Here is a 17,424-nt window from a genome sequence, read left to right as displayed (position 1 = left end):
AGAACACCTTTGCTGGGTGTTGTGCCTTTGTTATGGCCTGAATCTGAGTGTGCGCATTGAAGACTATGGTAGGCCAGGACCTTCTCTCTCTTTCACCAACAGTGAGATGTTACCATGTCAGAGATTACTAACTCTAGGTGCATTTCCAGCTTTTTCCTTTTTTTCTCCCTTTAAGTACCCTGATTAGAATTTCATTTCACATATGAGCATTTTTTTTTCTTTTTGCTGCCAGAACCCAACTTTTCCAAATTTCTTATAAAAGTAGCTAAAGTTGTGGTGAAATTGGAAGGCAATATAGACAGGTGACTTGGGGAGGGAAAACAGCATATGCACTTGTGAGATTTAATCTGCTTCCAAGGCAAGCATTTGTAGAAATCTTAATAGTTTTGCCACCTGTGAATTATTTGAACACTGCTTATAGGAGCAGTCCTTCTTCTAGTTGTGTAGAGAAATAAGTGGTATGTTCACTGATTCTACAGTACATTAATTTTCACATTGTTTCCATTTTTGTCTTCACTGCCTTTGTGGAATTTCTTCCAAAGCTTCAACCCTTTAGAGGTTGCCCTGGGATTTCTGCCTTTCAGGCAGAGCAAGTGCCTTCTTGCAGAGCAAGTTCAGCAGAGAGGGTGTCAGTGTGGAGGGAAGGGGTTGTGTGATAACGTAGGACATCCTGAAATAAATTCCAAGAGTGCTCAAGAAATGAGACAGGAAATTATATGCAACTTATAATAAATTCAAACTGTCCCATAAAATACATATAACTCATTTTGTTTCCATATGAATGTACTGTAGGGGTGTCGAATTTCCCCTTCTAGCTTTGTTGGATATAATCTCAGTCCCTGTTTGAAGTTCGCTCGTGTATTGTTCAGATCCTGCACTGTATCAACAGACCCAGAAATGAAAGGGAATAAAGGAAGCAATAAGGTCTCCTACTGTTCTGGTGCTGGCATCAGATTGGTGGTTTATTTATTTACTTACTTACTTACTGGCTTATTTAAATCCCCGTATTTCTTTCAGCCTGGACTGTTAAAAGCATCTGTTGTTGAGGGCAAATATAACTGCCCTTAACAAGCCCAGGGCTGTCTTTTCTTTTTTCATTTTGGTACGTGGATGGATTATGATTGTAAATGTGTTTTGGATATGACATTTTCATAGTTTCTGTAACTTTTAAAAAGAAGAGTGGGGGATTTTCATGTTACTGTGATATCGCCAATATGTTCCTTAAAGGTCTAGCCAGGGCCATGTTTTAAAGATGAAAGACCTGAATTAGCTAAAAGGGAGAGGGAAGTAATTCAATAGAAATCTCTGAAACTAAAAACTTGAGCTGCCACAGCTTGAATTGTAAGACTCTGCTGTGCTAATCCAAACTTCAGCAGTCTCATCATTCTCTGATAGGCTCAGCCACCCGACAGTGCTGGTGAGCACCAGGGCAAGTGGCAGTCCACTGTCACATCTTACCAGAGTTGAAGACTGGCAGAGAGAGGAATGCATACCCTTTCTGTGCAGCACACTGTCTCCAAAGTGTGGATGTGTCTTTTCTTTTATTTGGTGAGAGCAATGGAAACACAAATATTTTCATAATGTGTGATATTAGAGGGCAGCATGAGAGTAGCAGCAGCTTATATCCTGACAGTGTTTAGGTCCTTCCATCTTTGTAATTCAATGTAAAATCATGAAAAAAAAATCTGGTACCCCTAGAAAACTCCTTCACCTTGATACTGCAAACTCTCAACAATTGAGTGTATCTTCCTCTAAAGAAATATATTCATTAATTTGAGATCAATTACCTGGTGATTAAGAGGGGGGGATAAATATGTTAGATAAACTCTGAGGTTTACAGCTAATTCCTAAGAGTCCCATGAACATTTTTTTCCTGTCTTCCCTTTATTTTTTGTTATGGCATGGGATTTTGAGCTTTCTCCATAATTTCTTTCTTTCTTTACTTCTCTGTCTTCCTCTTTTCCTCCTTCTTCCTCCCCCTTTCTTCCTTCCTTTCTTTCTTCCTTCCTTCCTTCCTCCCTTTCTCTCTTCCTCTCTTTCCCTCTTTCTCTCTATTTCCCCCCTATTTTTTTACATAAATATTTCCCTTTCAGTTTTCCTGCCTCCATCGACGTTTAATGTTTCAACGCTTTATACAGCCACTTGTTGTTAAAATAAACACATACCATGTGTACCTCCATGAGGTAACCAAGGGAGATGGCAGACCATCAGAAGAATAGGAGGCTTCATTTATTTTGAATAAACCTCATGACTGCAAATGTTTATCTGAAATTACACAAATCTTTGGAGAGCTCTCCTCCCTTCTCTGAAATGCCTCCTGACCAGAGAGGGCCATCTTCCTGCTGCAACCTATGGCACCTTGTCTTAATGCTCTGACCTGCTCCAGAGGAGGTTGAGCCATCCTAGGGCTGATGAGTCCATTAAAATCTATGCTGATGTGACAAGGTCTTCTAGCTCAGACTTTCAGAACCAGAGTTTCTAAATCCAGTCCACATGGGGTTTGGTGCACATGAGAGGACTCACTGTTGGATGTCATGACCTGTATGGAGAGTTAGGCTGGGTGAATATCTGAAGCTTAAGGTCAGTTTACTAAAGCAAGGGAAAATGGCTAATATATACTTCTTCAGAGTGTTACCCTGCCTCTTTGGGGGAGACAGTGATTAACCTGTGGAGCTGGGATTGTCAGCCATATGTTGGCCATTTTTTCTTGAAGCTGACGAGCACAGCCCAGCCAGCACACAGCTTTCACTTCTTGCCACTTAGAAAACACTTGGCATGCAATAGGCCTTGTCACAGATAACAATTTTACTTTTCTTTCTTTTCCTTTCTGTGTGCCTCTGCGGGCTCTTTCCCTGCCCGCAGTTCTTGCTACGTGGAAGGTAAACCCGAAGTCCTCGAGTGCAAGATGTACTTTTGGACCTATGCTGTTGTGTGGGTTCTGAATTCTGGAAAGTGATTTCACCCATCCTGCATCTGAACCAGTCCTAGCCTCGAAAACCAGTCAATTAGGCGACAAGTCTAAGGCTAAGCCAGCCCGGACCTGCTCTGTATTGGATCACGCATGCCTGGTGTTTACACCAGCACAGCAGGATTCATATACAACAGGGTGTTGTAACTTGGGTCTGTGAGAGCAAGAAAGCAAGCTCTTGTATTCACATTGCTCTCCTGGTGTATATTTTCATATGGGAAGTGAAGTGAGAGATAGGACTGGTCTGAGTTTTATAAGGCACTGTTATAAAATGTTATAGGGAACACAGCGTGCAGCGTGTTGAAGTGATATGGTGTCAGCTCCATCCTCTGCCAGCAAACCCCCCAGCCCCCCCAGCTGGCTGCTGCCCTTTTAGGAGAAGAAATGAGCTCACATTTGGCACATTTCTCCTGGGATATAACTTCCAGTCCAGGTTTGGGAATGGCTGTTTAGCTCCTAAAGTCCTGAGATGGCTGTTTATAATTTCTTCCTGTTTTGTTGCGGACTAGAAGCTGTGTACTCCCTATTATAAGTTTTAAGAGACCGCATATATACAGCTATATAACTTGCTTCAGGGCGGGAAGAATTCCATGGGACTGTCGGGACAGCACTGGCAATGTTTTTATCCTTCAGAGAGCACCTGATGTGTGGAGCTAATGACTGTCAGAGGGTGCAAATGTATGCAACACTGAGACTACGGACATTCTGTTTTCAGAACAGAGTTCTGTGTAATACTTTGTCCTTATTACTTGTGCTATAACCATATCAGGACATATATGGCTAGGAAGGGAGGAGGGGTTGTTTCCCCCTCGATGAACCTTTGCTTTCCTGTGCAAAAGGAAAAGATGCCATAATTTCCCTTTTTCTGTTCCCTTAGTAATGAGCCTGTCTTGCATGACTGTGCTGTTAAGAGTTAAAGAAGACAAAAAGGAACGCAGCACTGAAAAGGACTACCACAGCAAATTTTTACTTATGTCCCTGGGAACTGAGCTAGCTATATGTGTATCAGGTGTCTTTTTTCAGGGTAAAGAAAAATTGTCCACCTATTGCTTTTCCTCTTTTCTGTGTTCACAGTAGCAGAATAAGCATTGAAAAACTGCAAGAGGATCTCAGTGAGATTTCCTCTTCTCTCCTTCTCATCAAGGTGTCTTCCCCTCTTTCTTCTAAGTGATGGATGATTTTGATCCTGAAGAAAGAGTAAATTAAAAACTACCCAGAAGCAGATTTGGACTTTTTTTTTTTTTCTTTTTAAGAGGCTGAAATGAGAAAATAAATCCTGGCCTGTTTATGTGCACTAGCAAATCTGAGCATAAAGTAATTACTCAAAGTATAGCATATACCCTCACACATTGTGCTCCGGTGCCAGTGCCTTCCTTGGCACGTGAGACACTCTGATCAAGGGTTCCCTGTGCCAGGGGTTTTCCATAGGAAATACTCTCTTGATGCCCTCGCAGGCCTTTTGCCTGGTCTTGCAAGTGCAAAGGAGGCAAAAATTCCTCAGTTAATTTCCAAGACTGTGGAAGCCTGGGGCAAGTGGGCTGGTACTGTTCATCTCACAGCCTCACACCCAGTAGGAGGGAGCTGCTGCCCTCCAGGGATCAGGGGAGCCAGTGTACAAGGAATAGCCACTTCCACCTGAAGACGTCCGATGCTCATTGCCGCTACTTTTCTTTCCAGGTTGTTTTCCAGAGAAAACAGTGTTTTAGCAGTAGTTTGAACAGTTCTATAGGCATCCTTTCGATTTGGTCATATGGAACAGCATGCAGTTAATCATGGGAGCAATTGCATCTGTGGTTGCTCAGCATCTCAGATGCAGTAAACAGCTCTAGTAGCTTGGGCACAAGGGCATTTTCTCTCTTCATCTCCTAACTTCTGTGAGAGCAGAACTCCCGTCACTTTGATAAGAATGCCAGGTAGGAAGATTTTTCTGGTATGGTCCTTCTGGAGGGTTGCTGGGTGGCAGGTCTGGTGAAGTCCTCTCTTCGTCTTTACATGGGATACAGTCAGGATAATGGGAAGACAAGCTATCTACCACACCAGCTAAACAGTGTTCATCCATCGTGACCTTGAAGCTAGACCCCTTGGGAAAAGAAAACAGGTCAGCCTTCATTCCCATTAAGTCCTTGCATATATTGCTAAGGCTGGCTTGAGGACCTCTGCTTTCATGAGGTGCATGAAATGGGCAGATATCTGTTTGGAGCTGGATGACAACTATTGTCATGGGGAATCCAGTGCTTCCAGGGAATTATGCTTCTCACAAGGATCAGGCTTACTTTAATAAGCCCATTCTTCAGCATGGTACGGTTATTCTGGAAGAGTGGATGTGCTTTGGTCATATAGCACTGTTTAAAATGATGTGTAACTCTTTGCCTAGACACATTAAACATATTTTTTCTGCATTGCAAACTGGACATGTCAGAATATTTTACTTACGATGTTTCCAAGATATTTGCTCTGAAAAGTTTCAACAGCTAGTCAAGAATGCCTTGCATGTTAACATTTTGTTTGACAGTAATTACCAATATTAATTCAACTGCCTGTGATTTTGTTCTACCTTGCCTTCCTTCAAAAGCCAGAGATTTCCAAGCAGTTTCCCATCTGAGCTGTAATCCAGCTGATACCTTGGATGGAATGCAACAAAGATACACAACATTGTGCAAATGAAATCTTATAAACCATATATTTACATTGGTTGAAGTTCTGAAATATATGTTTCTTAAAAAAGATGAGGTCACTGGCCTTGTCTCCTGCTGTTACACACCTAGATAAGTGCTGCAGTTTCTTCCTGGTTCACTACAGACAGCATTTCAGTACTGTGTGAAGTATATATTTGACCTCAGTGACAAACTAACATCAAAGGATGATCAAGGATTACTCAAAGAGGGAGAATGTATGGCTTGGCAAAAATTCATGTAGGGATGCGCTTGGACGTATCTCAAAAGGGAGGGCAGAAAGACCATATAATAAGGAAAAATACTGGTTTTCTGCTCCTAATATCATTTTCACAGTAGCAAAAGACAAGTTTAGACAATGGCCTCAGAGGAGCCTTGCTTATTGTCACTGACAGTTCATCATACCCTTAAACAGTGGGGATATGATAAGAACCAGATGATTTAAATTTCTTAACCAAACCCAGCAGTGCATATCATCTGGGAAATAACTGTGGCTTAAAGTCTGTATCAGTGCCTTAGTCCAACAAGAGGTTAACTGCATTTTTCACTATCTATATTGCTGTTTAAACTAGGGAACACACTGGGTGTTTGAAAAATATTACTTCAGCAGCATTTTACTAAAGGAGGAGGAAGACTGGAACCCTTGGAAACTGAGGAGCAATTAAACAACATGATCTGCATTTATACACGCTCCTTTCTGTGTGACACTGACAAATAGTTGGATTCTGTAGGGATAATGCAGTTCCAAACAAAATTTTAAATTCAATTCCAGTATGCAACTAAGATTTATTTTCTTAAGGCTGAACTCTTTTTATAGGTCTCAAGATATGAACAGAGGTCTTGCTACTTTTCATGTTTCTCCCTCTGTGCACCCACACACATGTGTACACACATGCTCTGAGAAGAAACATGGTTCTCTCATCAGGGATGCAGCTCCTGGATGGCCAGGCAGCTGTTGTGATTTAAGGATGTGTTACACTTGTGTTTTTTACATACTATTCCAGGTAGTTTAAATTGTTTCTGTGTCCTGTCTGTTAGTGGAGAGGGTAGGAAAGACCTGTTATTCATCTCATAGTCTGAATATAACATGAATACCTGACAACTCTTTAATAGATTCAGAAATTACTGTTAAACACTGAAGCTGGATTTTTTTTTTTAAGCATAAAATTGGATACCCAGCTCTTTTAGTCTTACTTGATTATGTCAGATTATTTTTGTTTATATTATTAGAAGTCCTTTGTTCAGCTCATAGTTTAAAGACTTTTTTTTTCTTTTGTAAGCATCTTCACCTGAGTGCCCTATCCGCTGACAATTATTTTATTTTGTACATGTGATCCTTCTTGCTTTCTTCTTCAAAAGCACAAGGTGTTCCTTCTCTTTCTCATTAGAGAAATCTTTGGGAGTCCTCATGCCCATTTCCTCTGGAGCTGCTGTGTTGGGTGATAGCTGCAGGATCACCCTCAAGTTAAATGTATATTAGGGTAATGAGGGATAAAGAAAGAGCTGATTTTGATTAGTGCTAACAGACTGACGTAGGTTACTGATAAGCAAATTGCTTGCAGGTGACATTTCTGCTATTGATGCTGTAGACGTCAGGGCATCATGACTTCTGTGTGGACAAAGCAGTGGGTGTTTCCTGGGAAGCTCAGACTGAGATCCACCTAGAATGGACAGAAGGGGGAAGGAAGCTCTTCTGATACCAGCAGCAGGGCATACTGAGCCTTGATGACTGTCTGCATATTGCTTCTTTGATGCTTCTCAAAATGCAGTGTATGCCAACCTGGGGTACTTCTGGCAGACATAAAAGACTTTTTCTATGAGGGAAGTGTTACTTAAAGGAAGCTTTAAGTGGTGTCAGCTTTACTCCTTGCAGCTTTAAAGGCATGTACCCCCGGTGCTTTTTTTCTCTTTTTTTGTTTTTTTTTTTTCACTTTTTTTTTTCCTATTTACTCTTTATGGCAGGAACTTTAGGGCTTTAAAGGAGTACTGTAGGAGTTCTTGTATTGCATAATACTGAAATGTTCTTGGCTGTTATCAGGAGTGTCTTAGTGTAGGTTCTTCATTACTTCATTTTGTTGAAAGTGGGTAGAAATTATTAATTAGTGGTATAAGTTACTTTTGAAAAATCTGTGCTAAACAATGAGTTCTTAGCTAGTGATGGTATATATCCTTTGAAGCTGCAATAGACCTTCAACAGACAATCTTCTTTAGATTTAAAATGGCTTTTCAGGCATTGCTAGAATTTCAAGCTCAATCTTAACTGTGTGGTTCACAGGAGGGAAAACTGCTCTACTTTCTTTAATATTAAACATGGATGGAGTTGAAATGAATTATGTTTATTCCACTTGTTAAAAGAAAACTTGGAGCCCGTTCCAGCCTGAGATCACATGCTTTCTGGGAATATATAGGTCTTATAACAAATCTTGGAATGCAAATAACAGGCACATGGCTCTCCTCTGGGTGGGAATACAATTTATTTCAGAAAAATTTGGACCCTTAGAATGTCTAGCTGTGCTGACACTTATAATTTCTGATGAGGTAAGAGTACTTGGTTCACATGACTTTACCTTGCAACCCATTTTAATTATGTCTTTGGGCTTTCAACCAGTGATGAATGATCAGCAGAAGCACCCATTTGCAGTTTGAAGATATTTGTTTCCTTGTAAACCAAAAGCATGGACACACATTTTCTTTTTAGCAGACTGAAAGTGCAAACACATATATTCATTTTATAAAAAATACCCTTCAGAAAGCAGAGCTGAAATAATCTCAGTAAATTGGCATATCTCTCCTCGTATCCCATGTATAAATACTAATGAGGTTGTATCTAGAGGGTGGATCACATCTGGCCATAATCAGAATTTGATCACTTATGTTACTTTAATTTTTACATTTACCTTTGTAATTATTGCATTGAAATTAAATCCTTTTGCATTTTAATAAAGATAAGATAAACCGAGAATGTCAAATAATTGTTATACACTCATTAGGCAAATCCAGTATCACCTCTCACAGACTAAGTTAATTTACCTTTTTTTCCCCATCAGTAGATCCAAACCAAAATTACATCATACTAAGTGTTACTGCAACAAAAAACCGATTCAGTTACCCATCTGAACTATCTTCCAAAAGTTGTTTTGCAGAAGGAAGTGCTACATGTGTTTAAAATGCCATTACAAACTGTGCACCATGAAGCAAATTGAAAATGGAGGTTGAACACACCATAGAATAATCATTTTATTGGGCATAGCTGGCAACCTCCACTTGGCAAATGTGTTAAGATAGGGCAGCAGAATCAGAGTGGAGGTGCTTCAGCAGAGCTGTTTGAAGAAAGCTTGCCTTCTGCCTGCTTGGTTTAGCTTCCTTCTCACTCACAAGACTTATTTGATTCATTAAAAAAAAAAATCTTTACAAATTGTGTTGGCTCCCCTTTTCAACCTTTTTTTAATATTCTGCTACTGAACCCCCTTAATTTGAGTTTTCATTTGACCTCAGCATGCTTTGGACCAGATCCTAAAGGTCTTTCAAAAGGGTTGGCCTTCTTTGTGTCAGAAGGCCAAATAGACTCAACTCTATTTAAGTGGCATTTGTGGATTTGCCTTTTAAAATAGTCTGGTTTAAAAAAAGCAGCACTCGTGCCCTTGAAGGGTCCATGAGCAACAGCATGAGGAATGCAGCAGGCAACCATTGTAAATGCCAGGGAGCCACATCTGGTGTGTTGCTTGCGCTGGTCCTGCACCTGACCCTTGCCACTCACTGAGCTCTTCCTTTCAAAAGAAATAACCATATCTGGTGTGTTTGCAGAGAGGAAATCCTTTCTTTTTTAACTCATTCTGCCCAAACAAATGTAATCGTTCTTCAAGAGCAAGTTTGGACTGTACCTTGATAAAAGCAATAATGGGAAGAGAGCGAAAGAAGAGACAGGTGTCCTGCAAATCTTAATTTTTTTTCTTTAAACAATATCTCCATAGAAGTTTGCCAATTTGGCATACAGTCTGAGCTTGCTTAAGCAGGTTTAACATTATCAATTTTCATTTAGTTACCACTAATTTATTGTGCCAGTGTATCTCAGAGTAGTATCAGGCTTTTGGAAGAAATATAACAATACAATTACTCTGTCAACCTGAGTAAGCTAAGTACTGATCCATGAGCTAATGACTCGCTTCAGGGCAGGAAGAGTCCTATGGGACCATGGGAACAGCACTGGCAATGTTTTCATCCTTCATATGCATGGAGCTAATGACTGTCAGAGGGTGCAAGTGTGTACAACACTGAGATTACGGGCTTTCTGTTTCAGGAGAACAGAGTTCAGTGCTAGACTTTGGCCTTATTACTGGGCTGAGTATAGAGACAGCCAATAAAAGACATGGGCTTTCACTTCAGCTAATCTTACGCCTGGCTGTTTATGCAGCATCATAGACAATACTAGTGGGTGAACTGCAATCCCTTGCAGAATTTTATAGGACTAAATGGTTTCCATATTGGAAAATTCTATTATTATTAATGGTTAGCATATATAATGCATTCCTGGCTCCTTAAAGCATACTGAATAGTTAACCTCTTACCTTGATAAACCCCAATTAACTCCCATTTCATATCTTAACACACCAGACTTAGTCCTTTGCTCTACAGACACAGACTGTTCAGTTTAGGATCTCGGTTATGTGTGACAAATTCAGTATCTCCCTTAAACAGATGTATACTGAAACTGTTCACAGCCCTAAATGATTGCCAACATTTTGGTTTTTGCCATTTTGTATATTTCACCAGGTTTCAGATTTTATGACAAAACTTTTACACAGCTTCACTGAAGATAAAATTATTTCAGTGTTGAGCTATCTCTGTGTCTCAAATAATTGCTTAGTGCTGAAAGCTAAAGTTGATTCCTCTATAACATGGGTTAGCAATGATGCTTGCTGATGTTTCTCCATTGGAGGTGTACCATCAAAGTCTCCCTCATAGTTGTCTTGCCTTCTCATTTATTCCAAATACAGTTAGAAATGCTATTCACCAGGTTTGGTCCACAACACAAGCCAAGATCTGAAGGAGAATACTACCTGGTCTCCATCAGACACAGGCATTTTCCATGCACCTGTGCATGCTTCTGTAGGTTGTTCTTCCAGCAAAACCACATCATTCATAAGGGAAAATATCTATCTAAATGATTAGATTATTGTGGCCCTACAGATCTATGTTTCTGAGGTGCATTTGCATGAATGAAAATGAAATGCTGGATACGTGCACGACTGCATTATTTGAGACAGGTATTGCTGTACATTTATGAGTTAATCCTAGAAAGGCTGAGCATTTCTGAGTCCATCAGTGCTGCTTCTCTGTAAAGTTATTTGCACCCAACCACTGGCATTAACAATAGCACTGCCTGGGTCTGTGCCTGGCGTTGGAGAACTCAGCTCTTCAGGTAGTGTGCACTTTCTTTTTTAAGTTAACAAATAGTAGGGACAAAACAGTTAGGGAATCTTTGTCCAGAAAAATTTTATAGGAGATCTTTGGACAGAGAAAAACTTAATGATAGTTCCAGTTCCTTATGGTGAGCGCATGAAAGTTGTTATGTTGAATGTCTTTGTGTCACGTTAATTCACTATATTGTGATTCTTTTTTTCCTCAAAAGCATCTTGGAAGGCACTTTTTAATACGCCCTTTCATAGTTTCTAACACAACAACAAAACTGCAAAGCACAATTTCTAAGGTCTGCAATACTCCACCTCAGCCTTTTAATCAGGAGAAATCCCTTGCCCCACTGTTGTCCAAAGTGCTCTTTTATAATAATCATCAAATTGAGAAAGAGTATTATACTCAAAGGACGAAAGCAAGTTCATACAGCAACCCCCACTACAAGAACTGGCTGCCAACCAGTAGGAATGTCAGAGAATAACAGATCTTTGCAGTGCTTTCAATGACCAAGACGATATCCAGTAAAAAGAAAGGTTAAGCTAGCAACAATATTTTTTGTCCTTTAAATGATTTTTCCTGATTTTTTTCCTTCTCCCTTTCCTTAGAGCTCCAGAACAGCTCGCTCGGAAGAAGACCGAGACTCACTGTGGGATGCCTGGGGCTCGTGGAGCGAATGTTCACGGACTTGTGGAGGGGGGGCTTCGTATTCACTGAGACGCTGCCTGAGCAGCAAGTAAGTGGGTGAACGCTTTTTACTTTACTGATGGGAGGATTCAACCTACTCATATGTGTCAGACCATAAGAAGTAATCAGTAGAGATCTTGAACTATGCTGAAATTTCCAACTAAGTGTCAAAAAATTATGGTTGTGTGTTTTTTAATTCAGGCAAGCAGCCAATGTTTGATAAGGCAACACCCTTTTAAAATATAGTGAGAACCTATGCAGATACAAAAGTTGCCCGGACAGCTTGCAAGGCTGCCAGCTACTGAAAAGTGAAACCTCCCTACACTTTCACCATTTAAGGAGTGAGACTTTTCACACACTTGTACCAGACTACAGCTAATTCACTAGGTTTAGTGCTCCACAGTTTCAGCCACACTGAGACTATAAAAGCATCATGTTGACTCAACGTGGCATCCTGAGCTATATAAGAAAGAATGATAATTCTGCTGAGGGTATCTGATGAATTAAATTTCAGCTAGGAAGTCTTCCACTCCAGCAAACCCTCCCCAACAGGCAGAAGTAGAATGGCCCAGTGCAAAAATGAAGTCAGGCATCTGAGATTTTATTCCTCCCCAGTTACTAGCTTGGAATGGAACATGGACAAGTCATCTGACATCATTTCCACTCTATAGTATATGTAAGTTTTACCTGCAAAATATTTCTAGCAAGTATTATTTCTATCTACTTTAGAAAAATATTTACCTTCAGTAAACATGGTATATGTGATAAATATTAACAGATTTCTGACAAAGGATATGAAGGAAAACTCCAGACCCAAGCTTTATGCCTTACTGCCACCTCTGATACCTTATATATTGTAGTATAAAAAATGTAATAGAATTTTCATCCTGCAAATGTTTCTTTTGTATTTTCTTTCATGTGCTTATAAAACAGATGTTAATAAAACAACCTGTGACAATACCCTCCGAATTGTTTCCTACATCTGACAATTTAATACATAATGCTGTTTAGTGAGGACAAGACATAGCACACGGCATTGAACCATAAGATTAGAACGTATTTTAGCTTTATCTGTGGACAGTTTGGTCTCCTAGTTCCAGCAACTATTGAGTTGACAGTGTGCAAAAGTCTGCTGGAAGGAGAAAAGATAGGCAAAGGCATCTACTGAAACCAATGGAAAGACAATACGTTTCTATTCCATTCCCATGGAAAAAAAATTAGAATACTTTGGGTCTTAAACCCAATTCTCATCTGTTAGTTCCATACCAAATAGTCATTCTGCAAACACCTTGAAATCAGGAATTGCAGAGACAGGAACTTATTTTGAATCACAGTGTATCCTTTTCAGACATAGGAAAATAAATGATCTTCTATACGTTCCTTTAATGTAAACATGAATCCAGCATATCAAGAGATCTGAGGAATCTGAGTAATACAAGGGCTTGCTGACTACACCTCTGCTCTCTCACTGAGAACTGCCTGAGTTTCTAGAGAGGAAAAGTCTTGGAGCTCCATGACAGAAGGGGTAGTAGTCATAGTGTTCTGTAGTATGTGAGTATAAACCACTCCTTCTGGACAGGCTCTCCCCGTCTGCTTCTCTTTGATTCTTGTACTATTCGGGATGTCCCTGAAGCTAGCCCAGTGGAACAGGGAATAAACTCATAAATCACACAGTACTTGTTTTTCATATAATACCTTACTACTGTCCCGTCAGTACATAAGCGATTCTTCCCGCCTTAAGAAACCAACTGCAAACTTTGGCCCATTCAGATGTGGAAGCTCCCTGTTTCCAGGATAGGATGCAGGAGTTTAATTATGTGCACAACTTTTGCTAGCCAGTAGCAATAAATCATAAATAATAAAATTTGACCTGGAATTAGCACAGTATCAAATGTGTGGTAGTTTTCCTTTTTCCTGGTCTGTGTGTAACTGCTAATGAAATAAAGGGTTTAAATGATTAATTTTTGTGCTAGGCAAGCATTTTAAGTTGCTAAGAAAAAGGCAGAGAAGGAGCAGGGGAAAGAAACTCATCCAGACTTTGAAGGTTTGGAAATAAGCCTGTGCACATGAGTATTTCAAACCTGGCAAGGCTAGAAGAAAATGTCCACCTCTCTGGGACAATTTCTTGGTTGGTGCAGTTTATCTCATGTATTTACTGTGTATAATTTCATGGCAGCATGAAGGAAGATGCTAGATACTTCTGGCAAATGAAAACTGGCAACGCATTTAGATGTTTTGGAACAAATTAATCCTGAATATTTCTCATCCTGGGAGGAATGTTCATAATGCCTTATGAACATTTAGTTCTGTATGAGGTGACTTTCAGAGCATTACATGAAAAGAGAGAGCCCAGTGCATCTGCTTTGAAGAAATGCAAAGACTAATTGCCCATTCCTAAACACCGTATAGTATATGCAGCTAAATAAAGGAAACCAGTTTTCTTCCCAGCTTTTGTTTGCCAAAGTTATGTTAGTGCTTTTGTTGTTTGTTTTGGGAACATGTTTTGTGTTAGGCCTTTGCAGCTGTGATGAAAGAATGGAAAGTGTTAGTGAGAAATTCTATTTTCTAGTGTTTTAGATGGCAAACGTTTCAGGGTAGGGGCTGTTTAACAGTACATTTCATTAGAACAACCGGTCCTGATTATGATAAGGACATTTAGTATGATAGTGATACAAATAAATATGCCAGTCACACAAGCAAACAGGAGTTGTCAGCCCAAGTCAACCAGGCATCCTGGTATCCTGCGCTGACAGCGAGCAGCACTGGGTCACTCTGGTGGCAGAGTAAGCCCCAAGAAAATAACATTTTGATAGTTAGTAGTTAAAGACCAGGCTAAACCTCAAAGCATGACCTTTTTCATGCTTTTTGTTGGCATTAACTCTTTATAAATTCAGATATTCTTGTTATTTGCACAAAATGACAGACCCCCTTTAAATGTTACAGTTGTTTGCCTCAACTCACTTGAAAGTGAACCTCCCAGCCTAATTATGCATTGGGTGAAGAAGTATTTATTTTTATCATCCCAGAGTGTTTTGCCCTTCAGTTTCAGTATCTCTTTTTTTTGTTTGTTTGTTTGTTTGATACAAAGCTCAGGAAAGAGAAAGTCCTCATCTTCTCCTCTCCATCATGAACTGTCAGGCAGCACTGCTGGTCAAAACCTGTAGAGAGGAGAACCACAGACCACTCCTGTTTTTCTTGAGGGCCAAACTATCAACGGTTATGCTTCTGCAGAGAATGGAGTTTCATTAGCTATTGGATACTTTAGCTACAGGGACACTGTAAATACCTAGGCAGAGCAGGTGGAGAGGCACTGTAGTATGGCCTTTGCCCTCTTCCTCGGAATCTGGTTATTATTTGTTGTGGTCTGGCTATTCCACAGCACAGCTGGAGTTTGTCATCCAGCATATCGATTGGTAATATTCACACACCTTCAACCCAGGTGTTAATAAGTGTTCATGTTGATTCAAGCAAACTCAAACAGAGTAATAAATGGCTGAATGTTCTTTAGATATGTGAAATTCATGTGCATTTATTTAATTTCCTTGTATTGGAATATATTTTCAAATCGTAGAAGAAATTATAAATTCTCTTATGCTAAGTTCACCCATCCTGGTCCTAAAAATATTCTGTGTGTTCTGGAATTGTACTTTACATATTGACAAGTACTGCAGTAATATCAATAGTGTTTTACTGTTTCTAAGCTTGACAGGAAGATAATTGTGATTTTTTTCCCTATCGTCTTCCAAATTCATCATCACTTTCTAGTAAAGTAAGGTTGTAGATAGCCCCAAGCAATAGATTGTACATGAGAAAGCATGAGCATTTCAGTGGAGCTGGGCTAACACACATGATTCAGACCCAGGTTCAAACTTCCTCAAAGCATGGGGAACTTGGGTTCCTGTTCAACACATTTGTTTTGTGAAGACCACCTGCAAAACTTGGATCCAGATCTGAGCTCAGGCATGTTCAGATTTGGGGTGTTAGTACTTTTGGGCCTGCAATATGTTCTAGAGGCTACCTTTGTGATACAGGAGACCAGGTGAGATTTAGTATTGTATTTTCCTTCCACTTGGACTGTGAAGAGACCTTTTGCCATTGTTTTGCTGAAAGGCACTTCTTTAATTTTTGCTTTTTTCTTGCTTTCTTGGCTAGTGAGCAACTGAAAAACGTTTGTAACTGTAATTGCTTTCTGTATATCTGCAATATGTGTTGTATGTGCAAATCCAAAGCTAAAGACACTTTTTAAAGATTCTTAAGAAAATAAAAAATACTGCAGTGACCAAAAAATGTGAGAGACTAAATGCAAGAAAATAAACAGTAGTCTGAAAGCACTCTGACAAATTTTTCTCCTTCTTTTCCTTTATTTTTCTCAAATTTGATTTTTGTTATTTTAATTGGAGTAGCCAGTCATATTTTACTGAGAGTTTAGGCAGTGTCATTTAATGCCAGCTGTTACTTAGAAAATAACATTCAGTGGCTCTGAATAATCCAAAGCAGAATTTGAAAGTAAAAATTGGAATAAACTCTATTCTGTTCAGCAATTTGTACTGCAAAAGTCCAAGGTATGCCTTTCTTTTGAGTAAATATAATGCCAACCTTAAACTCCAAGCCACCTAGATTAAGAGCTTAGACTGAGTTGGAGCACTGCTGGAGCTGCAGCTGATGATTATCTGTATAATGTTCCCAACAAAATTCTCAAATCTGAACTGTTCCCCTCATCAAACTTCCAGAATTTAAAATGAAATTGTGACACGAGCCTAACCGTACCTTTAGAAGGAAAAGCTTATCTCTGTGAGACGAATAGATGTATTAGCTTTCTCTGGGCTCTATGCTATTTTGGCTAGACTGCTAGAAGTAGCCAGCTTGGTATATCAGTAGCTGGGCTAGCCACCTTTAGGTCAGTTTGGTTATTTCTTGCATTATAGCCTACAGTATAAACAAAACTTCAGAAGAGATTGAATGGCATTCTGTAGGGAGCATTCAACACAACCTCAACAACATCGGGTACCCAGAAACAAGTAGTTGTTTTGTACTAATATCACCATGAAAGTAACTTCGTCTTTGAGAAACACTACTTAACTTGTCCTTCAAATTTGTAAACAGTCAGTCAGGTTTTGGTTCAGGCTAAGTATTAAATAAAGGCACTTTTCCCTTTTTTCTTTTTTTCTAACACCATCTCTTTGATATAAAGTATTGTTATATTCTGTATGTGTACAGCCATATTCCTTTCTTTTGATTCCAGTGAATTTACTCTAGATACACAGCAGAATTTCACAGAGTAAAGCCCAGGATGATGGCTTTTTTGTTAGTTCCATACTCATCCCCTTCACATACATGAAGGTCAATGTTTATTTAATCATAGAATCATAGAATTGTTTGGGTTGGAAGGGACCTTTAAAAGATCATCTAGTCCAACCCCCCTGCCATGGGCAGGGACACCTTCCACTAGATCAGGTTGCTCAAAGCCCCGTCCAGCCTGGCCTTGGACACTTCCAGGGATGGGGCATCCACAACTTCTCTGGACAACCTGTTCCAGTGTCTCACCACCTGCATTACAAAAGAATTCTTCCTTTTGTCCAACCTATATCAATCCTCTGTCAGTTTAAAATAATTGCTCCTTGTCCTGTCAGTATAGGCCTTGATAAAAAGTCTTTCTCCATCTTTCATATAAGCCCCCCTTAAATATGA

General features: G+C 39.6%; 1 protein-coding gene across 1 annotated transcript in view; it reads left to right on the top strand.

The window, feature by feature from the left end:
• ADAMTSL1 (ADAMTS like 1) overlaps positions 1-17,424 on the top strand; it is a 461,995-nt gene that overhangs the window by 275,805 nt on the left and 168,766 nt on the right. Inside the window, exon 3 of the mRNA XM_075137804.1 lies at positions 11,658-11,785. Coding sequence (XP_074993905.1) covers positions 11,658-11,785 — 128 coding nt within the window. The remainder of the gene's footprint in view (positions 1-11,657; positions 11,786-17,424) is intronic.

This window comes from Calonectris borealis, chromosome Z (assembly GCF_964195595.1).
Source record: "Calonectris borealis chromosome Z, bCalBor7.hap1.2, whole genome shotgun sequence".
In the NCBI taxonomy this organism is placed as follows: Eukaryota; Metazoa; Chordata; class Aves; order Procellariiformes; family Procellariidae; genus Calonectris; species Calonectris borealis.
Note: the sequence above shows the minus strand (reverse complement) of the source record. Positions and strands in the feature narration are given on the sequence as shown.